Source organism: Labrus mixtus, chromosome 6 (genome assembly GCF_963584025.1).
Source record: "Labrus mixtus chromosome 6, fLabMix1.1, whole genome shotgun sequence".
In the NCBI taxonomy this organism is placed as follows: domain Eukaryota; kingdom Metazoa; phylum Chordata; class Actinopteri; order Labriformes; family Labridae; genus Labrus; species Labrus mixtus.
The window spans coordinates 22,349,121-22,374,744 of record NC_083617.1 but is presented as its reverse complement, the minus strand read 5'-3'; the positions used below and the strand labels follow the sequence as shown (position 1 = coordinate 22,374,744).

At 38.4% G+C, this 25,624-nt stretch overlaps 1 protein-coding gene across 1 annotated transcript in view; it reads left to right on the top strand.

Moving 5' to 3' along the window:
• Positions 1 to 10,161: 10,161 nt before the first annotated feature.
• Positions 10,162 to 25,624, top strand: part of atp6v1ba (ATPase, H+ transporting, lysosomal, V1 subunit B, member a) — a 32,569-nt gene continuing 17,106 nt past the window's right edge. The window contains exons 1-5 of the mRNA XM_061040517.1: positions 10,162 to 10,377; positions 22,384 to 22,439; positions 22,705 to 22,803; positions 24,375 to 24,468; positions 25,043 to 25,120. Coding sequence (XP_060896500.1) covers positions 10,269 to 10,377; positions 22,384 to 22,439; positions 22,705 to 22,803; positions 24,375 to 24,468; positions 25,043 to 25,120 — 436 coding nt within the window. The 5' untranslated portion in view covers positions 10,162 to 10,268. The remainder of the gene's footprint in view (positions 10,378 to 22,383; positions 22,440 to 22,704; positions 22,804 to 24,374; positions 24,469 to 25,042; positions 25,121 to 25,624) is intronic.

Sequence of the window (25,624 nt, the reverse complement as noted above, 5' to 3'; positions counted from 1 at the left end):
GACGCTGCAAGGTAACAGGCTTTCAGTTAATAAGACGATAAAACAAGCTCTCCTCCTGTGTGACGTTATCAGAATTGGGCGACCTTCATAAAAGATGTAGGCAGACGGATGCATGTGGAGACTGAATGGAATCATTGTAGTATAAAAGTACTGAAATTGAAAAATGTACCTTTAAATTGTTATTTTATTGTAAATTATTTACTTATGTAATTAATAGATTATTAGTATATCTGGAAAATAATGAATGAATGAATGTATTAGCGGGGTTGAGGAATCAATCAAAAGCTCTTTGGTGCTGTTGTTGTGAAATATCTTGAAATTTGTGAAACGTGTGGTACAAATGTGCATATATATGATGTATATGGCTACAGACAAAGACAAGTGTGTTTTTCATTTCCTTTCATACATGTTGCTATAAATCAAGTTGTGATAAATTTCATGACTGTTATACCTCATACATCATGGCCTGATGTGTAAGCTGGTTGAAGTTCTTATCATTCTGGTGATACACTTTGCAGTTATTCCTTCCAATCTATGATACAGAACAAAAAGTAGGAGTTTTCTGGGAACAAGCAAGATATCATTACAAACTTGGATAAGTGCTTTCAAAATGGATCATACAATAGGAGTGCTAAGAAGCATGATATTGTGATCAATGGTCATTTTCAAATAGATATAATTTAGACAGCAACTATTTACTTGTAAAAACATTTTTTCTAACAGTCCAAAAGCTCAAATCTATTGAATTTAGGAGCTTTCAAAACAGAAACAGCTCATTCCAACACAGACAGCATGTAGCTACAGGCGTAATCAAATATGAAAATAATTCACTGCTGGTTTGCTGGTAAAGGATTAATCATTTCAACTACTAACCAACTCTAGACTCAATTCTAGTTTTCCTGAAATTGTAAAGCTGCACATGGCTATGGTTCAAGGAGACATTCACCATTGTTATACCCCTGATTCTTCTCAAAGTTTCATTCAATATACTCTCCAAAATCCCCCGTCTAGTGGGACAAACTACGGTTTAACCAAAATGTTGTTCTGATCAGTTGGTTTACCTTAAACTATTAATGTGAGCTCACAGCAATAATGTGTGCAGCCACTTCTTGTTCACTTTCCCCCAACCAAACGTTGACCTCTCAGGCAGACTACTCAAATCTTGTGACTGGAAGGTGGATACTACCTGGAAGTTATGTTATGTTTCACAGGTGAATAAATAAATCAATTCAAATTCCCACATAAAATTAGATCGTAATTCTACCCGAGAGACGAAAGGCTATTTTTAGTAACAGCTTTCTCAAACTTGTTTTTTCTTCTTTATTAATCACTAGTAATGGTGGTTTTAAGTTTTATGAGAATGAAGTCATTGGTGTCAGAATTTGTGTTAAACTACCATCAGTCAGTATTTAAAATCTAAACTTTCATACACACACTTTTCTTTTAATTCTTCTGTTTCAGAGACAAATCAAACCTACACCCTTGGAGCAGAGCATTTGTTTTTTTTTACTCTGCACCTTTAATCTGTAGACTTTACTTTGACCGAGCTGAGAGGTTGTACCAGAAAAGTCTCTGTTGAACTGAAAGGTGCCGGTTTAGCCTGGTGCGCTCTGGCCGAGGATTACAGCAGGACAGCCTCCCTTGTTAGGCCTCCTATGGGCCATAAAAAAAGACACACTTGAGAGACATTTTATCTGAGAACAACTCACTAAAACCCAGAACATAAAGTCATTTAATCATTGAGTGATAAATGATAAGAGAGACTGGAGTCCTCATCAGTAGTTGAGGCTATGGAGCAGAAGCGTTGGTGTAATAGCGTACCATAGTGAATGACAGTGTGTATCTGCTGTCGCCTGTGTTGGAAGTGCTATAGTCAAGCATAATTTTGAGCTACTTCACATTCAATTTACCATACTTCACTCCAATTTCAGAGGCAAATATTGTGCTTTTTATTCATTAGAATTATGTGAAAACTATACTTCAATTTGCAAATTAAAATTTTATACATAAAACATTTGATCAGCTAATAAAACATGATGTATCGTTAAAGATATAACTACCCAATAGTATCCAAAGTGGGCCAAAATGCAGAATTAGCTCCTTTTTGACCATCCACACTACAACATTGCTGTTGCTGAGAATGGATAAAGAGGTGTAGGAGGAGCCTGTGGCAAACTGCTGCCATAAAATCCTTAAGAAAAAGAATATTCTGGTAGGCAGTACTGAATAGTTTGAAAGACACTACCCTAAAATCAAGCTGTTTTGTGATATTCTGATAATCTTGGGGTTTGTTCTAGGTTTAGTTCTGCATCTTTGTTTTAGTAATCAGTCTTAACGCAGGAAGTGTCCAGTGACAGAGAAAAACTGAGGCTTTTTTGTTGACAGATCCAAAGAAACCAAACCTTCCCACTGTGTCTTGGGAATCTCCGCAGAGAAAAAAAAAAAGAGGTCACATTTACGGCTCCTGCCCCCTCTCTATCCCCCACAGCCACCCCCACCCATTCTCTCCCTTTACCCTAAGTCCAATTAGAAGGAAGGTCAGGGAGGTTTTTGTAAGTGAGGGGTTTTGGGGGGAGAGTGTGTATGGACGTGCAGGGCTGTCATTGCTGCAGACCACCAACACATTTTCTCCCATCACATGGTCCGCACTTTAAGCTCAGGTCTTAGAAGGTGAAAGAAAGGCTACATCCTGTCTTGTTTTTTTGGTGAGTTTGCCGCCTTGTCCTTTTTGTGCCATACAGTCGATCTGGGGATTAATGTGCGAGCAAGTCCCAGTGAAGAAGTTACCCTCTGCTACAGAAGCACAGTGATCCGGCAACTTACAATTCCGCAGTGCTACGAATCTGCAGGATTCCCCTCTAGGCATCCCATGTCGGTAAAAAAAAAAACCTGCACAGCTTAGTCACTCTGCTTCCTCATAGAATAATTAATCCCATTAAGTAATCAAAGGAGCGAGGGGAGCGGAAACCCCTCAATAGCAAGGGTTCCACTTGTGTATTCTGTAAAACACTTAGCATAAGGCCCTGGAAAAAAAAAAACATAATTTCCAAATGTGTTGAAATACTACAATGTTTAATTACAACTGCAGCTCCCTTGCTGTTGTATTATATTTGCACATAACGGTAATACCAAGACATTTCATGTGGCTTTTACAATTTTACCATAGCTTTCAATGGCCGCACAAAACTAATACAAAATCCAAGTACATCGTTAAATATATTTTAATATTATTAAATGTGGGAGCCGGTTATTTGTACATGTAAATAGAATTAGAAAAGCAATTGTAATTTAGCCTTGTCTCTATTCTATTTAAAACCAAAAGAGCTGCATTGGCAGTATTTTCATATTGACAATGGACGGATGACCTTATTGGTAGAAGTCCTGAGCTTTACTGTTTCGGCTGACTCTCACAGCCTTCATCAACCTAGTTTTAAGCAAAAATATTCAACTGAAAATGTCCCACAAGAAAGGACCCAGAGCTTAGAGCAGGACAGAGTTTAATGTCGGGGGGGTGATGGAGACCAATACAGAGCGAAAAGGAGAGCAAAAAAATTCAAGCCTGCAGGTATCAGCAATTTTTTAAAGGAAAATAATAATACAATATTGAAATTAAATATTATAATGATATGTCAATTATAGCTAAATAATATAGAAATCCTAACACTCCACTGTACTATGACCTGATGGATATCATCAAATGTTTAGGTATTGTTTAGGGCAAGAACAAACTTACTCAAACCCACATGTGAGGGAACATTTGAGGTATAAATCGTGTATTTTATTTGACAGTTTCTGGTCAAAAATCTGCAGGATAGACAAAAAATTACTTTTGCTTTGGCAGTTTAAATGTGGTAGTTACAGGCACCCAGAGTACCGTGGAGAGAAGGACTTGCACTTTCTGCCAATTTTTCACTGTTTCTACAGAACAACATATGAGTGACAACTTCACTCGGACAATGTCCTGATTCAGGCAATCGTGGCAATAAATGCCACAGGATAATCCTCTTGCTCTGGTATATTTTTTTGTGTTTGCTACTCCGAGGAGACAATGCTACATGAGGTAGGCTAACATGGCATCTGTGCTAAACCTGCTGGAATGCCTAACTTTCTGGATAAACTCAATCCACAGCATTTCCATTCCAAGTGTGAGAGGAGTAAATATGAACATAATATTTTCCAAGTTGTTATTTGTGTCATCAGGTATGCAAGACTGAAGAGGTATAATAGACTAATTATCCTGTAACAAAGAGTTTGGGACAAGTACACATACCGTAACAACAATATGTGAAAATGTTAATTTTACTCTCCTTTTCAATAACACAACTTCAAAATTAAGCTATTAAAAAGGTCCAAACAAAATGACAGGAAAAGGTTTGAGTGTCTGCTCAAAATCTGCAAATGCAGTGTTATACACAACGTCTACCTGTAAAGTTAACAATGACTTATTACTCATTACTTTTTTCTTCCTGTAATATTTTGAAGATATCGTAGCGCCTCATTCCATCATTCTTTAGAAAGGGGAATGCCTTTATTTTCCATCACATTTTCTGCACCTGGCACACATTTGTGAATCATTGAGCACAAGGTCAGTCGTGCAGCCTGTCTTATTATATGTGGGGTCATAACCTACAGCTTCAAGGCTTTAAAATTACCACATAGCACCATCCTGTTATAATGTGCAAATGCTTTGCAGGGACTATTGCATTGTCCCGCCTCAAACAGCACATTTGAAATCCTTTCTTCTTATTCAGAAAAAGCCCTTGAACTTTTAACTTGAAGTGAAAAAATCCTTTTCTACAGGAAGTCACAAAGACAGTTCCAGGTTACAATCAGACTCCTGTTAAGAAGTCTGTGGCACAATCAACCTTCATGCTTTGAAATATGATTTCAAATTGAATTGGAAGCCGTGTTTCAATCTGGCCAATACATTTCAGACGAAGTCATTGGTCTCAGCATTATGTGTACATATAACAAAAGGGCCTAGACTGCAGCAACTTTTCCAATACATACAAATCCCACAGGGGAAAACACACACCAGTAGTAAGGGTGCACACATGGCTACTACAGAAAAAGTTCAAGAGAAACTATACCTGTTACTTAACAGGCCTCTTCCAACAAAAAAAGTTAAAAGGTTAATAGTAAAGCATAACAGTAGTGTGTGTGAATCCTGGAGAGTCAAAAAGTTCCTGAAATGTTACACATACCTTCCACAGTTGACACTAGTTAACTAACATATGCAACCATATGCTTCAATTCCACTGCATGGAAAGCCCCCCACTCGTCTCAACCTGACTCAACTTCATTTGTTAGAATCATAGTTCTTAGTTTTCCATTGAGAAAAGTTCAAGATAATAACTTGTAGCAATCTTTTTTTTTTTTTTTACTAAATTGTGGCAACACATCATAATGAAAAAACAATCATAGATTTATTTTTTTAAGACAGCAATGTTGAAATCCAAAATACCATCTTCTTCGTTTTTGTATTGGTAGTTTGCATGTGCATAATTCTGTTTCACTGTTCACTGTTTTCATTGGAAAACTCTGAATTGTTTACTTCTTATGCTCTTATGCCTTTTGGAAGTTGCAGGGGGATGCTCTAAATCCGACCAGAATGAAACGAGGACTGGAATTTAAGTAATTTACTTGACTAACGTTAATAACGTTCATCATTTTCGGGGCGGTAGTAGCTGAGTCCGTAGGGACTTGGGTTGGGAACCAGAGGGTCGCTGGTACAAGTCCCGATACAGACCATAATATGGAAGCTGGTCTGGTAGCTGGAGAGGTGCCAGGGTGCCGAGGTGCCCTTGAGCAAGGCTTCTCACACACACAGGCCTGAAAAACAGGATCCAGTCAGTGTGGAGCCCAAAACACAATCCTCTGTAATGCAACTTTGGGAGTGGAACCCATTGACATTGACTCATCTGAGGTTGTTTTAGTTTAATTGATGTCTTTAAATAAATTTCTTAATGTGCATTTAGCTTATAACCTGCTCTTAGACGTTTTACACAGTAATATGTGTACTCTCATCACTTAAGTTTATAGTCGACAGCTTGCAGATTTTTCAGCATCCAATCTAGTTCCTACAGCACAGGGCAAGATACATTCAACATACGGGTTGAAAACATCAGCGGGAGCCCTTTCACAACAGCAGCAGCAGACATACAAAATAATTACATTAATATTATGATACCAGATGATTTGCCCACATGGCTAGATCGGAGGAGTTAGAGGAAAATCATATCCCTTTGAACTCATCATAAAAGACTAAGGGGAAAACTGGTATTTCTAAAATGAGGGCACTGCTCCTGTAGGCAGAAGCCCTTCACTTGCATTAATTTGCTATTTTTTGCATGCGGCCTGAAACGTTTTGATGAGCTCTCTAGGGTCTGCCGTCAGCCTCACTATGGCAGTGCTTACCACTTCAATCTGTAGTACTTTTCCACCATCAGAGAGCTGTGCGTGCCTGTACGTAATGTGTGGCTGCCAGTGTGTTGGTTGTGCAGGGGGGCATGGTTCAAAATCATCTTCAAACAGTCGCTTTGTGCAGAACACGCTGCGTCAAATGAGAATGGATCAGAGCCTCAAAAACGAGAGAAAACAGGAAACTAAGAGTTTTTAAGGGGAAAATGTGTGCAATCATGTCATTCTACCTGCCACTCAACTGTTCCCTCACCAGGACATTGTGTTGATGAGTATGCCCAGAGTGAGTGTGTAAGGGAAAGACAGACACACACACACACACACACGCACGCACGCACACACACACACACACACACACACACACACACGCACACACGCACGCACACACACACACACACACACACACACAAACACACATTTATTAAATTCAGAAGACATATCCAGTTCAAGCAACAAATCACTCAGCATTACAGTTAGGAAAATATATAATTATCCTATTTTTCCAAATGAAGTTTATATCTCTGAATTGACTGGATGTTTTGTTTTGAGAGAACGCTGACTGCTGAGTCGTTACTTTTTCACTTTCACACTAAAGCTAGGGCATGGGTCTCTTCGAAGGTACACAGTAGGCCCAGACCGATATGGGGTTTTTAGGGCCAACACCGATATCGATATTGGGGAGGGAAAAAAATTCTGATACCGATATATCGGCTGATATCTTTCTTGGATCTATGTTCGATCTGTAGAGATAGATATGGATATACACATTTATTACGTTGATCCTCAAATGCAGTTATCAATGCTTGTAGTAATCCATATAGTACACTCTGCAAGTGCAAAAGAACTGCTAGTGTAATACAATGAAACTCAACTGAAAAGCTATTTGACTGGTAAACGAATTAAGTAATATCGGTGCATATCTGCAATAAAATTAGCTGATACTGATAGTCAGTGGATATGCTAATATTGGCCGATATTATTGGCTGGCCGATTAATCGGTTCTAGTATACAGGGTCTTTAAAGACACTACAAATAAGCAACACATCTACTTTACAAGACAATCCAATCCAAATCTTGATACACAGGCTACTGTATAGGAGGATTCTATAAAATATAGAGCCATTCAACACCACTTGATTGTGATCCAATCAGATCTGATCTGGTGCAAAATGATAATTGAATCCAGAATCATTTTTAACTTAATGGATCAAAAAAAAGAAAAACAAACGTGTCATTTCAAAATAACATGTCCTTGTGTTTATAACTTGTAAAACAAGACTAGGGCTCCTGCATGCATCTTCCTATCACAGTGATGGAACGACCCTGCTGCATCTTTGAATGGCTCGTTTGACTTTAAAATACTCCTGGGCAGCTCAAATGGCGAGTCAAAATTAATATCAAACTTACACCATCAAACATTTCACTTTGTTACTATTCCTTTTAGTTTTTTAAATCAATTTTTGATCCGTAATGGGTTCCTTTTTCCATAGTGAAGTTAAGGTCATAACCTTTGATCTACTAGAAGTTCCTTGTTTTATTTTCAAGATAAATGCAGGTTTATATTCAAACAAGAAGAAAATTACAGTGGAAAGTACAAAAAAATCTAAATAAAATCTTAACAAAAACTGTTTTTAAATGCAAAATAATGGAATTTCAAATGTGATTAAAAATGCAATCAATCACATACAATCAAACATTAAAAATTTTGTGATTAATCTTGATTTTAAAATTGTAATCGTTTGACAGCCCATAATAATATTAATTAAATAAACAGAAATTTAAGACACTAGTTCTTCTTGTTCATAGTCTGTAAATATTAATGGTGGAGAGTGATTTCACCCATCTGTTCCTACAGGGAGCTTTGGAGTCCCATCGATGGCTGTCGCCATGCTGGAAATGTCTCAACCTAACTTTCAGCCCATCTAACGACAGACTGAGAGCTGGAGCAGAGGCTGGTTTTAAGCCTCCTGACAAACATCACACCCATCTGTCAATCAGGTCAGCTATGCGCCTTATTGTGAATAACACTTATCCTTTATAAAATCAGAACTGACGAGTAATCAATAAATCCACCCCCTGTACAGGCCATGCACATAGAGACATGAGCTAATGAGACCAATTTAGTTTTTTAAACCAGACTGTAAACATATTTCTGCTGTAAAAATTGGCTTCTTTGAATGGGATGTATATGTGACTTCTGGTGCTTCAGGAGTGCATATGTGCAAACAGCTGTTGATTAAATGATTTATTGATTGATTGAAAACAAGCATGCAGCAAAACGTTGGTATGCCGAATCATAACTTTAGAATTGGGCCAACCAGTTTGTATCACATTATTACCGATCCAGGGCAATGCAGACCACTATAGTCGCATCTTAAAGGGATACTTCACCCATTAAAACATGAATCTGTATTGACATTGGGTCATATATGTTGTAGAAATGTGAAATAAATTTTGAAGTTGGTGCCTTCTTGAAGGTGAAAAGGCAGAAAGTGTCTTTTTGGCTCATGTGGATGAAAGACACCAAATCCCAGAATGCACAGCACCGCACTCCCACTAAGGTCCTCTAGTTCAGAATCAGAAATACTTTATTAATCCAAGAGGGAAATTCGATCGTTACAGTTTCTCCAAAATATACAATATAGCAGTAGAAATATAATAATAAAAACATTTACAGACATATTTACTTCAACACATACGACCATTTCCTCAACTGATTCAGAGATTTCTTCTAGAATTGATCTTGGAAATTCCTGCTGACAGCTCAGCAGCCGAGACATAAGGCCTGCCTGTCGGCCAGTAATATAGCAACATAGCCTTGCGTTGCGGCGGCCAGCGGCTGCAGCAGCCAAAGCACAACACCGGCCTGTTGGCAGCAGCTGTCTTGCCGCTATATTTATATTTTTTCGCCATTATCAGCTTTCTCCATAGAGCCTGTTAGCATAGCTTCCAAGCGATATGGCAGACGATTCTGGGAGTGAGTTCCCACCCACTGATCTATGATTGGTCTGTAGCTTCAGTGGTTGAAAATATGAGGAACTAGCATTGTAGTTTCATCCCGCTAACAACAACAGCTTCCAGTGAGGCAAAATCGTCATTTTGCCTCACTGGAAGCTCCTTTTCAGACTCAGAAATACAAAGATTTCCCATCTCAGGGGAAAATGAGGGCTGGATGCACGACCATTCAAAAATACTACCAGGTTTCTAATCATACAAAGCTTAATGCAAATGAGTGAAGTATCCCTTTAATGTTGAATTCAGTAACTCATATTGAACGATGATTTTAAGATGAAGATTCAAGAAATATTTCAGGTGTTTTGTGCAAGTGTGAAAGCACTCGTTGAGGATTTTAAAAAAAATGCAAATGTATGGAAGATGCATTTGCATTTGCAAAAAAAACCTAAATATTAAATAATTAATTTAAAAGGCATGAATTGTGTCACTGCATTGCAAATGAGTCACAAAGCAACAGTAAGACGTCATAACTGGGCTATTGGTCAATGGAAATAAAATAGTAGCCTAGCCAGCCTATTTCTTTTCATTTAAGGTTTAGCTACCAGTATGCAGGTACTTCTTTACTCTTCGTTTGTTGTGAAATCATCTTTTTTCTGCTTACAAACAGTGTCATTGGGCAAACTTTCCACATTAAAAAGAAAAACGAAATGACCAACTCACCCCTTGTGAGCGTGCACAACATGCGCGCACCCAATGGGCTCCATCCCCTCTTCTTCAAACATCCGGTTCCTCAGTGTCATATGACCAGCTCTCTGCTGACACTTCTGTTACTCTAGTTAGCACAGCACACCTTTCAACGTTAGCTTTCTCAGGTTTGTTTTCTCAATCCGACCATGGCAACATTGGTGGCAAACAGGGCGATGGATGTCAATGGAATGGCTGCAGCTGCGAGGACACACACCCAGGCTGTGACCAGAAATTACATCTCTCAACCCAGGCTGAGTATGTATCTTTAGCAGCTAGTGTAGTCAGCTGTAGTGGCTGACGGGGTGCAAGCATATGAATCATACCTATTTCTTCCTAATAAAATGTATTGACAACAAGGCTTCAATAGTGAAACGTGTTGCCTTTACTGAGGACATTGGGGCTTTTATATTGTAAGTTTTCCGTCCTTGATCAGGGGATATAAGACCACATTTGGTTGCAGGTACTGTCAGTGATTTCTAGCTTCTTGTTTTAGATTTCATCCAATCAATTCAACATTTGGCTTGTCAATGCATTCGACATGTTTTTGCTAAGAATTAGTTTTCAGCCCACAGGTTGGAGAATACGTTTATTATCCAAGGACCCCGAAGCTGTAAGGTTGAAGCTAACTAGCCAATGAGCTAAGTGAGGCGAAAAAATGGAAGTCACGATTCTAAACGACCTTGCTGTTTTTACACGGGCAATGACACACTGAATGGATATCACGTTTAATAGGTGTTTATTGGCCTTTGCATGCATCTGTGTACATGAAACAATTCCCTGTTGTGTATTTATGTCGCATAGCTAACTAGCCGAGCTAACATGCTAGTTGTAGCTGGAGGCTCGTCCTGTCTTTAAGTCGTCGCTAACATGTCATCAGCTAACTGTTTACATGTATGTAACCTTTAAAGCATGCCGTACGTCTACAACATTTTAAGCACGTTAATTGCATTTTATGACATGATTTAAGTGTCTCTGTTTGGATGTTTGAAACTGCTGAATGTCACGAGAGTAGTGGATTAGCTGCAGACGGTCAGCTGACCCGGATGTTCGAATGAATGACGCATCGTGAAAATTAGATTTTTACGTTTTCTTTTGTGAAGGTTAATACATCTCAGGTACGTTTTACAGTCTAAATAGTGAGTGTAGTGTAGTTAATACCGATAGGCCACCGTGTAATACTAGAACGATGTGTTTTATTCGACATCGTGTTAGCTTTAGCACGTCAAAGCACAGAGCAGTGACAGATGGGATGATGTCTCATGTGACTCGATCACATGAGTGGTGCAGGGTGCAGTGATGGATGCAGATGGTTTGTCTAGTACAGCTGTAGTTCGGTTTTAACACTTCAGTTGCTTTAAATACATAAACTGAAAGAACATAATTATTAACATGAAATGTGATATGATTTAAATTGAAAAGTCTCTTAGGTATATCATACAAACATCATATCAATACTGGCAGTAAGATCATGGATTTATCAAAAGTTTTGTTTCTGGGAAAGTCTTGAATTTGTTGTTTGCTTTGCTTAGGGTTGGTTGTAAGACAATAATATTAATATCATCCTTAACTGTTCTCAATATTAGAATATGTTTGGGACAATAAATTGACCAAAAAACTAAAATTTTAAATGTAATAATGCAAATGTTTTAGTCAGCCAAACACTCCAAAACCCTTGTGTTACAATTCAATAAGACATAATCTCCAAATCCAGGCCAACAGATATTCCATTTGAATATAGGAAACGTGTTAATGTTGTTACATTGTATAAGGTGTGTCAAATACATTTTAAAATTGGGTTGCTAAAATAAACCTTGCAAAGGTTTTTTTGCAACATAGCCACACTGTTGGATTTATTGATTTTTTTTATTGCTACAGATTACAGCTTAATATGTTTTCACACTCGTAGGCGCGTGAAGAGACACTGGAATCACAAGACGCTACGTGATATTGGGTTCACAAGAACAAGATGAGGGAATTTTGCTCTATTTTTAAGAAAACTTTAATGACAACATAAGTACAATTGTTTTTTAATTCACACAATGTAAAACACTGCAGATTCATTATGAAAAAGTTTAACCATAGTGATCATCTTGTAATTAATGTTACTGCTTACATAGTTTTCACGTTCAACAGCACTTCAAATTAAAATAATAGAGTATAACATCCTCAGTTTTCTTCACTATATACTCATTGCTACAATTACTATAATAATAAAACTTAATTTAGAAAGTGCTTAAAAAAACTCAGGCTGCGTCATTTCAGTAACAGTATTTGTTACCCCACATCAGGCAAATCAAACACTTCATAGAAATATTTCTTTCAAAACCAACTTTGCTGTAATCTACAGAAATCTTTTTTGTGATCTTTTTTTCTCCTGTCACAGTTTTGAACACATGACACACACAGCGTTAATCTAGTGGACCTGTGTGTGTGTCTGCGCTGGCTGCACATGCGTGTGAGTCAGACAAATCAACCAGGGACTGTTCTGTAACACCGGGCTCTGTAACAGTTTTCCTTCGCTAAGTTTACAGCTGCAGTGTACAACAGGCTGTAATGTAACTGCTGTTAAGTTTCTGATTGATGTTATACGCACCCACTAACTGATACCTGTGTATTAAACGGAGAAGGGAGGAGTCAGTGTTTCAATCAAAGTAACCATACACACGGAAATATCAACGCTGTACAAGCCATCTGTGTAAAAGTCAGTGAAAGACTTGCGTAAAATAATATTTTAACAGACCGAATTGTCTTCCTATTTGAACAGCGGATTCAAACAGTTGACGTGTTCTGTTGCTTCTGGGGGCATCTCTTTCTGGCAACTTCACATTTCAACATCAGTCTCCGTCATGATGGCTGCTGCTTTGCGGCCATGTTCTGATAATGCAAGACAATTTTCACTTCAATGAGAACTATTGTGACGATTTACAAGATCCCATGGTACGAGATCTCGTCACACCCCTAGTGTCTAAAAGGTGCTAATTAAGGTTCCTTTGTTATCCATCAGGCAAAGGCACATTTAATCAACCGTATCTACTGTTGTGACCACTGCGGTTAGTTGTGTTTAAGTGACAGCCTTATCTTTTCTTCTTTCACCATGCTAATTGTTTTGTCGAAATAAGCGAATCAAGTTTCAACAACGGTGGTAGGTGTTTGGCTGTTTGGCACTTTTGCTCTGTGCGCCTGATGAAGAGCCTCTACTGTGACTTTCATTATGCGGTTGAGTATGGCCTGAGCAATGAATCCGGCAAGGTGATGCTTTTTCCTTTGTGGAAGTGTCAGGGAAGCAAGCATGGACTAAAAGCCTCTTAGCAACCTAGAAGGAAATGACTTAATGGAGCTCGAGCCATCTGAGAGCAAAGCATAGAGGATGCAACATGTGATAAAATCCTCATCCTAAAAACATCTAACTATCCCTGCCTCTGAAATGTTCTTATTTTGTTAGAGTAGATTTCCCATTTTCTCTTATCAAATGCATTACTAAACAGCAGTGGTCAATCGTAATGACAAGGCAGCGAGTGAAATGATGACTTCAAATAACTGTAAAGAAACTTCTGATGTGCACCTCTGCAGGTGCTACAATCTGTCTTTGATTTTTGTGGACCTGTAAGTTGTTAGAGATTTTCTTTGTATTTCTTTTCTATTAGAGAGGCTTATACTTCTTCTATTCGTGAGAGACTTTTAAAAAGACCAAAGTTTACAAGAGTAGTTTTATTCACTTCAGTACTATAGGAGTTACACAATACCTTAGACAGTTTTTAAGTAGATGACCTCCATTCTTGGTTTCAAAAGTGAAGTCAATGGGGAAGGTGCGTTAGACCTGCAATCTTTTGTAATGTGCAAAATATGCTCATCCACTATAGTTTGATTTATTCATTCATGTATCATTCTCTTTTCAAGCATTTGTCATTTGTGTCAATAGAGAGAGCTAGAGACAAGAAGACACACACACACAGAGTCGTAAGCACACAATTAGGAAGAGACAGATATTAAATTGGCCCCCAAGATTCCCATGTCTCAACTTATAGACTCTATGTGCAACGTAGGAAGTAACATTTTTTTCAGTATTGCCGGTTCTCATCAAACAGTCTATAAGATCACGATGTTGAGATGGTTTGTCACCACCTTATTGACTTGACAGAGCTCTGAGATGGGCCGCTATTGAAAAGCCACTCCGAGACAAAGCAGGAAAATAAACAAATAAAAAAAGATTTCTCATCAGACCAAGTCTTTTCTTTAAAAAGGCCTTTGTCTCTGTCATGTCAAATGTGACAAAAGCTATTAGCCCACGAAATGGCTTGTCTTTGTTTTAGTGGTGCATTCTGTCATTTAGTGCTATGAAAAGACATGGAGCAAGGCACCATACTTCTTTGTGAAGATTTAATTAATGGTAATAATCTAGTCAAGATAAACAAATGTCTCATCTGTCATTATGAAAGTAATTTCTATAAAATCAATGTTATTTCTGTAACAGTTCTATAATCCACATTCTAATTAGGCTTAAGCAGCTAGCTTGTCAGTAGAAAAAATAGAAACTGGCGTAGGCGTTTGCCATTCTTCTCATGAAAGAACATTCAAATGTAGGCTAAGGATTTGACACCATTTCAGTCTGTTTCTTGAACAGACACTGATCAAAGGCATACTTGCTACATACTTTGCTGACCACTCATTCATTTCATACTATTCTTCTCCTAAAAAGTGGTGGGTCATTTGGAGAAGTAAATGCATATTGTCTAATATGAGAAACTCCCCATGACAATGTATCAGTCAAGTCATTTCCGCTAAGGGTAGTGATGACTAAATATGTGCAGTCCTAATGTTAGGCTTTGAAAGAGGCATTAGAACATTTTCATCTGTCTTGTTCTTCATCCGATATTTATTTTGTAATGTAATACAATATCAGGGTTGTTCCCAGCCACTTTATTTCCTAGCTGGTCAAACAGAATTTCCATTTAACCAACAAAAAGATAAAAGACAAAGATAAAAAAGACTCAGAAAAAGGTCAAAAATTGAACACAATGTATTTGAAATTGTCCACGGGTTAACAATGTTATTTGATTTACAGCGCTAGCATCATCTGCATCGACATCCACATGCCATGGCTTAATGTGATTACTCCTGTAGATATACAATTTAAACCTAACAAACAACGTAAAACTTTATCACAATTTTCAAGATCAAAATACTGTTGCTCAAAGCGCTGCTCCAACTAGATGCTATCTGTTCATCTGGGTAGTAGAGCGTGTAAGACAGTCCATTAACCAGAGCTACAACCCCGCCCAGTGGCTGGTGGATACATTGCAGTTTTAGCTTAACATTTGACCAGCATTTAAGGCCAAAATATTAATACTTTGCTTTATCGACTTGTATTTCTGGTGCCAACTTGCAAGGGTGATGACGTTTAACCATTAAGGTAGGGATGCTGAATTATGGAAAAAGTGATCATAATCATGACTCTTGTGAGCACAGCGACAAAAAACAGCTGACACGGCTGAGCGATGAAAACACATTAGCTGGTTTTGTATAGAAGAGCTGGTTCCAGTGCTAGAAACGCCGTCAGCTGAGACCCTAAACCTTTTACGTGCTTTTTTTGTTCATGCTTTAATATTTTATCCATCAAATGTTAATAGAAGTTTTTTGACTTTTCCTTGTATGTCCTTGATATAGTCTCACAGTTTGGTGTTACTGGTTGCAGTTTGGTGCTGGGGAACACGGTGTCAATTGATTAAAATATCATCTCGACACTAGATCGCAAATGTTCCATGTAGCTTGAGGAAGCCACCTTCATGCAAAGTTTGTACTTTGCTTCGGTCAAATGCCAAAATAACGATACACATTTAGTCTCCACTACAATGAAAATAAATATTAAAAAGCGGCAAATGAATACTTGCCATGGCAAATGTCTAAGAGCCAAGGCAGTCGTGTAAACCTTAGTTTTCAGAAGCACAGTGCTATCTTTTGTAGTTCAATATAATATATTTTAAATTAATTTATAAAAGTGAATTCAAAGACATAAGTTATTCTGTATTCCTTTAAAGCAATACATAGTAGATGTGTAAATTCAAATAAAGCCTATAACTCTTACCCTGGTCAAAATGAGTAAACATAATAAAACGCAGTGTGGTGTGAGCAGGTCAACTGATTTACATAAAAATGTTAAAACTTGACAAATGATCATAAACTGCTGCTCTACCAAAGCCTGTGCATCTTGCTGTTGTAAGCGAAACACTCATGTTAACAAAACTGCCTTTCAGTATAGACGGCATTATCCTCCTCTGTACGACTGCAGGCTTCAAAGCCCTGAAGAAAAAAGGTCCCACTGCTCACAAATGTTCTCCTGCTTCCAGCCTAATTTAATTTCCTCACAATCAGTGCAGTGAGTTACTGAGTTCTCTTTTATACGGATTACCTGGGTTAAAAGCTCATCTCATTTTGTAGCAGTGTGAAAGCCAGCAGCACGACTTATGAAACATCAAAACACACACAGGTGGGAGATCGGATGGAAAGAGGCGTGTCTATCCTGTCTGAAGATAGCTGCTCTTAAGGGCTCTATGATTTGAATAGTTTTTATTTGTTATGAAGATGTCTGTCAAAACATTTCTTTAATGAAACATCCAGCTTGGCCTTCATCCACTTTTTATTTTACTTCATTTTAGACACCTTTTTTTTCTAACGGTAAAAGCACAGGGCACTTTCTGCCAGTTTAAAACTTAATCCTTGTGTGTTTGCTGCTTTTGCTTTGGGTATCCTAAAATGTAGTAGTTAGTTAGTAGTTGTTTTTCACTGCACAAATGTGGAAAATAGAACAGATTGCGTGCTCTCAAACTTTGAAAGAAATAATAGTTGGTATAGCTGTATCACTGTAGGGAAAAAGGACAAGTTCTTGCTCTTATTTGTCCTGACCTTGGTGGGATTCTCATTTGGTACCTCAGTTTCAATTAAAAGACAATTGTTGAGATAGTAAAGATATATAATAATGGTAGAGGAGATGGACAGGATAACTTCTTCAAACACGAGGCAGTTGTAGCAGCAGAACGTTTTGGTATTGTGCACAGCGCTGAAGTAATTTCTAAGAGAAAACCTGACAGACTGAAGTAACAGAAGATAATATATGTTCAAGATAATACACATCATTGTGTGCTGTTTAAATGAGGGAAACTTATAGCCCATAAGTCACTCTACATATAACAGAATTACACAGGAAAAGGATTATATAAGAAATTTCTGCTATTTAGTTAGGACCTCTACCCTGTGTAGACCAAATGCCCATGTTGACTGACTTTAAGTTATGTGGGAAACATTACCAACAACACATTATGTTGCATTAATAATATCAAAAGGCACAATATTTTTGGGGGCGATCCACCGTACCAGCTTGCTCACACGCAAAAGCCACATCCCAGGAAGTGTCCCCCTGCTGTTTCTGTGGAGGTAAAACACCTCCATGCAATATGGCCTGCAATAATGTGATGGCAGATTAATGGAAACATTTCACCTTACTTGACTGATGATGCAAAAACGATCAACAGGATATGTTTGCTAGGTTGTGATCAAAAGCCGACATCAGCCGTTGGAAACTATTTGGCCATAAAATAAACGTTTTTCCTTTTGAAAAATGTCCGCTTGCCCCCTGTTTTTCTTTTTTTTTTAAATCCATCATCAGTCAGTCAAATGGTATATTATTATATATGCCTACAGCAATATAACAGATTTGACCTTTTTAACCCATAGCATGAGTTCAGGGGAAATGGCTAGGTAATTTCCAGTTTCCTCATTTACACAGATGTTAACTCAGCTTTGTTCCTAGTGCTATTTAGCCAACTGAACAGTCCTCCCTCCCCTTACCTTTTATTCCAGAACGGTTTTGTACAGCATGCTATTCCCTGCTTTAACCGGCTGAAAAGGTGGCGTGGATACTAGTGTACTGCTGCCTTCAACCAACAACTGTCAAAGGGGAGTGACAGGAAACACAGGCTGTATAATGTGTCTGGGGATTATGAGTGATTTTACAACGTGTGTTTATTGACTCGCAGTTGCATTATGTTGGCTGTGTCTATGTGTGTGCATCTGTGTGGGGGGTGCTGTGGGTGAGGGCTGGTTGTAGGTTTGAGGCAATTAGCATTCCCATGTCCAGTGGGGCTGTGGGAATCCCTTGAAGTAGAGGCTAAGACGTGATTGTGAGGCTGCACATCACAGCAGCGACTGCTTTGTAGCGCTCATTTATTGTCAGAACGATGATGCGCCCCAATCTCCATCCCAACTCGGAGCCCCCTCCTCCCCTTGAGTTCCTCCCTCTTTCAGCTGGGAAATTGAATTGTGTTGGAATGCTCTGTGCCTCTTTTCTCTGGCACTTGAATGGGCTCTTTAGTATTTCACACCAAGGTGTCCTTCAGGGTGCGAGGTCAGGCTACCAAAACAGCTTCTAGTGGCGGATTAGGACCAATTAACATCTTTGTACACAAAGGGCTCTGGCAGCTGAACAGGCTGCAGGGTGACCCACACTGCCGTTGCATGCCAAGCCAGGGGACTGCTGCACTTGAGCTGAAGTAGCAAAAGAGGGGTGGAGAAAGTTTTCCAAACCTAATGGGAAATGTTGCTACTTCACACCTCATGAACATATAGCCCATTGAGCCATCATTATCTTGTGAAATGAGAGAGCAAGCCACTTTTTTTAATCATCCCAGTTATACATAAGAGGGTAGCATGAACTGTCCTGTTTTCTTTTTCTTTTACATAATGATGGGCTACCATATGGGGCCAGGGTTGGGCCTTTAATCCTTTTGGAAGTCTCTTTTCAAATAATATAAACTCTTCAAACTCGGTGTCACCAAATAGCTGATCAATTTACTTTATGAATAAACCTAAAAAAACACTTTAAGGACTTTTAGGATGTGGCAATTCGGACAATAACAGGAATTTGAAGGCTGATAAAAATGTAAAAAAGTCCAATAATCATTTATTGGACAATACTTTTTTTTATGTTTATTTAAAGAGCCTATCATCATTGTCAATAATGGTTAAAAAATATGCAATACAATGTTTTTCTCAAGCTGTAAAGCTGTACCGACGCTTTTGAAATTAGATTTTCAAGAACAACGCACGAGTGCAATGTTCAGAAGGTAGCTGATTCATCAATTATGACATATTGGTGTCTCAGAGTTTTGCGCTAATGCTCAATAATGTTGAGGTGGAAATGAAGACGATGCCTCCACTTATCCATTACAATACTTTTTGATATTTTGATCTGTTTTGCTTCATTGTTTTGGCCATAGATTAAACTGCCAATGACATTTTCACATTTCCGTGTAATTCTCTGTTTGCATGACTCTGAAATGATGTGTGAATCAAATATAGCTTGACAGTCACAGTTAATGAGGGGACGTAATGTTACTTTAAATTTCTTGAATTTTGCTCCTCTTTTTTTTTTCACTGCTGCCAGATATCCACAAGTAAGATGCAGATGACTTATGGATTTCTAAGTGCTTCCTGTATAATTATGTTGCCCAATTTACCCGGCATCATCATTATGATTATTATCATCACCCTTCAGTTAATAGCCATATGTATCTCTTTTAGGACATGTGGGCAATTTGTAGGCTAAGTGTAGCTGTTACATCCTTTTTTTATGAACAGGGCCATCAATGACAGTCTGCCGTTTTTGAAGGGGGGGGCTGGCTTTAAGACACATAATGTTGTGAAAATTTGATGGAATATTATGAAAGGATACATTTTATACAGGGTGTGTTTGGTGGTAAGGGGAGCTGTATGAGGTTTGAGTATACACTTGTCAACCCTGATAATGATGGTAATCCTTAATTCCTGGAGCAGTTTCAGGCTAAACTCTAATCTTCACTAGCAAAACAGATGAACTGCCTGATTTGTGTCGGACAAGTGTATCTTGTTATATGTATTGCAACAGGGTACTCTTACGGAATATATATTTTATATTTTGATCAAAATCACAGGGGCGGCTGTGGCTCAGTTGGTAGAGTCATCGTCTTTCAACTGGAAGGTCGAGGGTTTGATCCCCAGCTCCTGCAGCAACATGTGCGATGTGTCCTTGGGCAAGACACTTAACCCTGAATTGCTCCCGCTGCTTCATCGGCGGTGTATGACTGGAATTAGTTACTTCTGACTTTACGTAGCAACCACTGCCATCAGTGTGTGAATGGGTAGGTGTGACATGCAGTGTAATAGCGCTTTGAGTAGTTTGTTTGTATCAAAGTTTCATGATAATATTGAAGTTCTTGTATCTGACTGAACATTTTTATTCAGAAATCTGGTCAGTGGTAATGTATAATTGATCGCATGACATTCTTTGATTTAGCAACACATGTTACAAGAGTCATTGATGAGTTCATCAATGGCATAACTATTCATTACTTTTTATTGTAAACTAGCCAAGGGTGGTCAAACGTGGATTCTTGACATTGCATGGGCCTTAGCCATATCAAAATGTTGAGGTTCTAATTGAATCATGCTCACCGGTGTATTTACTGTGTGATTTTACAGACCATGCATAAGAATAGCAAAGTATATTGAGAGTCAGTTTAAGTTTAAAGAGGATATGAATATGGACAGATTTGGACAGATTATTTGAGGGAAGCAAAGGTTGTTAAATTTGGTAGTACCCTACCCACCCGCCTTCAGCCAGTCCTGCTCAGTGCAAGGTTTTGTAGAACAAGCAGAAAAATGTGTGAGAGCTTGAATCATTCATCTGAACCTGGGCCCTGTGGAAGGACGTGAGATAAAGGATATTTAGAGTAAAACTCTTTATTTTGGAGAGGAAAATTTTTTTTACATTTTTTTTGTATCTTTGGTGCCCTCGGTTTTTATCATTACACTTGAGCCATCTTTTCTCTTGCTCGCTCAATAGTCTCTGCCCCACCGTCCCACCACAATCTCCCACTGCACCCTCAAAACCCACAGTTACACATACCAGGCCTGTCTGGCTAATAGAGAGTGAAATGCAGGTGTGTGTGGGGGAAATGGCTGCAATACTACAGCGCATTGACAGGTTATTTTGTTGGCCTCTGCCTAATTAGTGGCATAGGGGGTGCACCCCGCTAAGCTTTAGTGCTTTATAGTCCTACCAGTCTGCTCTAATTTCCTTGTGCCTTTGATATCAGCCACAAGATTGACGGTTCGCTCATAAAGAGGAACACCAGACGGATAGAAAAACCCACTGGAAACAATGCCGCCACCTTCAGTCCTCCATCTTTGCATTTTACCCCCTCAATTCTGAAGATGTACAGCAGGATGGTGTGTGTGTGTGTGTGGGTGGGGTGGGGTGGGGGGTCTTGCAATCTCAACATAAATTGGCACCATTATCGACAGGAAGGAACATACTAGATTTGTTCTATTTTCTCCAATGGCCATCTGAGGATCAGATGTTTCCCACTGAGTCAGATATATTATTCCAATAATCCAATATGGCAGGTCTTTGTTTTACAGGCGATCTGAAAGTGGCTAAGCATTTATTAACCCTACCTTTTTGATCAGATATTTTTTGACGCCAGATATTTTATACCTACAGACATATGACACGATCAAATTGGTGTCTGTTACAGCCATTGAGTTTTCTGGATTTCATTCCAGGTGATGCTTTGGCCTCTTGTAAACTTGTGTGTTAACTTTCTGTGTACAAACAAAACCAGCTCAAACATGGTTGTTTGATATGACTTGGACAACAAGCGGAACTAGAAAGTGCGTTCAACACAATGAAACTTGTTGCTGACCTTCAGAGTCTGCATTCATATGACACTGTCTGTTCATAGAGATGACACTGCACTGCTAACACAGTCAAGTTAACAAATCTGTGTTGTTCAAGATATCCTTCATTTTGGTTGTTGTTAGTGTTCTTCCATATGATCTGAGCTATTACTAGCATTTTCACACAAATTGAACCCACATTTCTAGCACTGACAGAGTATGCATCTTAAATTACTTCAAGATATGAGAAATAATCCATTTCAACATCCCTCTCTCTATAAAGATGGCAACACTGAAATCCTTGGTGATTTGTGTCATACAGTCTGTGAATATTGTGCTGTGAAGATTCATCATTTGCCAAGAGCTGACCTATTATTCATGTGATTGAGATGAATGAGCTTTAAGCACAGATAAAGAAGCACATTTCTATTTAATTTGTCTTTAGGGACAAATGTAAATGTTCCCATTTACTTAAGCAGCTGTGTTATTTTCCTGTCCTATAGCCTGTTGAAAAATGGAAAGAATAAACCTTATCACTCTCTTCTTTTTCAGCCTACTCTACTGTGTCAGGTGTTAATGGACCCCTTGTGATCCTGGATAATGTCAAGGTGAGGCTGCCATAATGTTCCATTTTTAATTTATATCAACATAGGAGTCCTTAATACTGCATTGTTATTGATGTTTACATATTGTGAATATATGAAAATGTTATTATGTATTAATGCGGTCTCTGCTGCGACATTATCACTCAACAGACTATGAATGAAATGTTTTCCAATTTGAAGACCCCTTATATCTTCAGATGTGTCCTTGTAGTAAAGCTTTGACTGTAGTTTTCAGGCAGCTGTAGTGAAATATGTGTGAAATCTTTAGTTCCCCAGGTACGCTGAGATTGTTCACCTGACCCTGCCAGATGGCACCAAGAGGAGCGGGCAAGTCCTGGAGGTGATTGGAAGCAAGGCAGTCGTTCAGGTGAGTTACAGAATCAACACTGAACATATAGCACCCACTGCAATCCCGCTGATAATGAGTGTTGTTTTTTCAGAAGAATTTGTATGTGAATTTTTTTTCTCTTTAAACGTTAAAGAATTATTTGTAAGAATACAACATTATATTTCATTTTAAATAACACAAAGACAAAAAAGTACAAAGTTGAAACTGTTAAATTTGATTGTCTTTGAAAAATAATTTGCCAATTTTGAATTTCGATGCCAGCAACATGTTTCAAAAAAGTTGGGACAGTGGCAAAAAAGATGAGAAAAAAAATGTGAAATGCCAAAAGAAAAGACCTGATGATACATCTCTGGGCATAGAGGAGAGGGACCATCCAGCTCGTTATTTGTGCAAAGTTGAAAACTTAGCACCCATGATAGTATGGGGGTGCATTAGTGCACATGGCATGAGAACCTTGCACATTTGTAAAGTCACCATTAATGCAGAACCATATAGATTGTACAGCTGTTGGAGCAACATATGTTGCCAAATAGACGACATGTTTTTCAGGGAAGTCTATTTCAGCAAGACTAACAACACTCTGGACATATAGCATGGCTCTGTGGGAAAATAGTTCAGCTGCCTTCAGTCACCATTGGTTGTCCATTAAAAATGTTTGGGGCAGTATGATTAAAAAAGGACAACGGAGACCCTGAACCGTTAAACAACTGAAATCCCACATCAAGAAATAATGTTTAAACATTCCTCTTTAAAAGTAAGAGAAATTGTTCTTCCCAGTTGCCAAACACTAACTGGATGATGTGAAATGAAGAGATGATGCAACAGAGAGATACACATGGCCCTGTCCCAACTTTCTTGAAACATGTTTCTGGCATCAAATGAAAAATGGGCTTTCTGTATAACTTTTCCAAAGACAATGAACTTTCTCAGTTTCAACATTTGAGACGTTTTCACCGTTTCCAATTAAATATGGGGTTTTAATGTCGGAAAATCATCACACTCTTTTTCTTATTTACATTTTTCACAACCTCTTAACTTATTGGAAATGGTTTTCTTCCTGATGGTGTGGTTTGGCAGGATGTAGCTTTACACACTTTTAGAAAGGCAGGTCAAAGTTCACCTTTACGATGTGATACTGTTTCTTTGTTTGCTACTTAATTTTTGGGGTTAATCATTATCTGTTGGTCAGTCCACTTTAACCATCCAACCCTTTGGTCAATCATAATTCTGATAGTATTTCTATTTATCTATATGCAGAAATATAAAGTATGCATTCATGAGGATGGATTATAATAATTTTGTTCTGCTGACCTCTCATATTCAGTTTGTCCGTTCTGTACTAATGACCAAATACCTGCAGAACTGATTACATGCCTATCATCCTCTATTGTACTCTGTGTGGTAATGAGCTAACGGCTAATACCATTATGATGCATGAATATGCTAGCATTACCATAGTAAGCACGTTATCATGCATGTACGGACATCCAGGTGCAAACTGTGAACTAGCCCTTTAGCTAACCACGGCATGGCTACATTGTCTTGCGGCTCGTGTATGTTAATGGTTTATCATGTCTGTGTTTGCTCAGGTGTTTGAGGGAACTTCAGGTATCGACGCTAAGAAGACAGCCTGCGAGTTCACTGGTGATATCCTGCGTACCCCAGTGTCAGAGGACATGCTGGGTATGATCAGCCTTTAAATCACTCCTATCTCATCCAGACTTAGTGATAACACTCCACCAAATAAAGCCATAATCCTGCCATTTGTGCACAGATCTGGTCTTTATTTATAAACCAGAACAAGAAAATGTGCTTTTTAAATTTAAATGATGCAGCCTTTCAATTTGCTTATTTCACTTCTTAAAAGCATGTCAGCACTGAATCAAAGCTTATTCTCTGACAGTCTCAATCAGTATGATTATCTCAGTACAGCATAAGATAACATATATTTGGACGGCAATAGAAAGTAAAGCTGCTTTTGTTTTTGAAGTGTCATTAATCATGTCCATGAATTTATAATTACTTCTACTTGTTACTTGGAGTCTCGACAAGAGCCATTAGAGCTGTTTGTTGTTTAGAGTCTGACTCAAAACAGAATAGATCAGATGTGGCTGGAAGTCTCATCTAATGGATTTTTTCTATCCTTGTTTCCTCGTAATAATCTTTGAATTCCACTTCCAGATACACCAAATGGTTATTTATCAGATGACAGACCTGAATTCTTCTTGGCTCAATAGAGAACATCCTTCTCTTTCAGGGCGTGTGTTCAACGGCTCAGGCAAACCAATCGACCGTGGACCCAGTGTGCTGGCTGAGGACTACCTGGACATCATGGGTACAACCTTACTTATTTGTGCTCTACAATATGGTGTCAACGTTTCCAAGCCTGTGCTTCACAAGAATGCTACTTCAGAAGAGCACTTTAATAGAGATCAAACACAACCTGTCGGTTAAAGATGTGCAGTTTTACTCATTTACATTAACCTTAGCTGGTTTTTAAACAAAATACAAATAAAAACCAAAATAATAATGTTCTCCTCCCAGTTGACCAGCCTTCTATGATACTGATATCTGCTGGATGCACATCCTTGTCTGGGTATATTTTTAACACTGCTAGAGATACGTCAAAATATGGTTGTTCATAGCTGTAACGTAATCCTTTTGGCTGTTCGCTGTTACTGTATTTCTGATTTGAAAATATTTCACATTGTATGGTCGGTCTGTTTAAAACAACAATGTATGAATAACTTACTGTTCACAAGAAAGCAATTTAAAGCTGTGAGTTAAATCTAATAAGTGGAGACAGATGTTACAATATGTTCTCTGGTTTTGTTTGGAT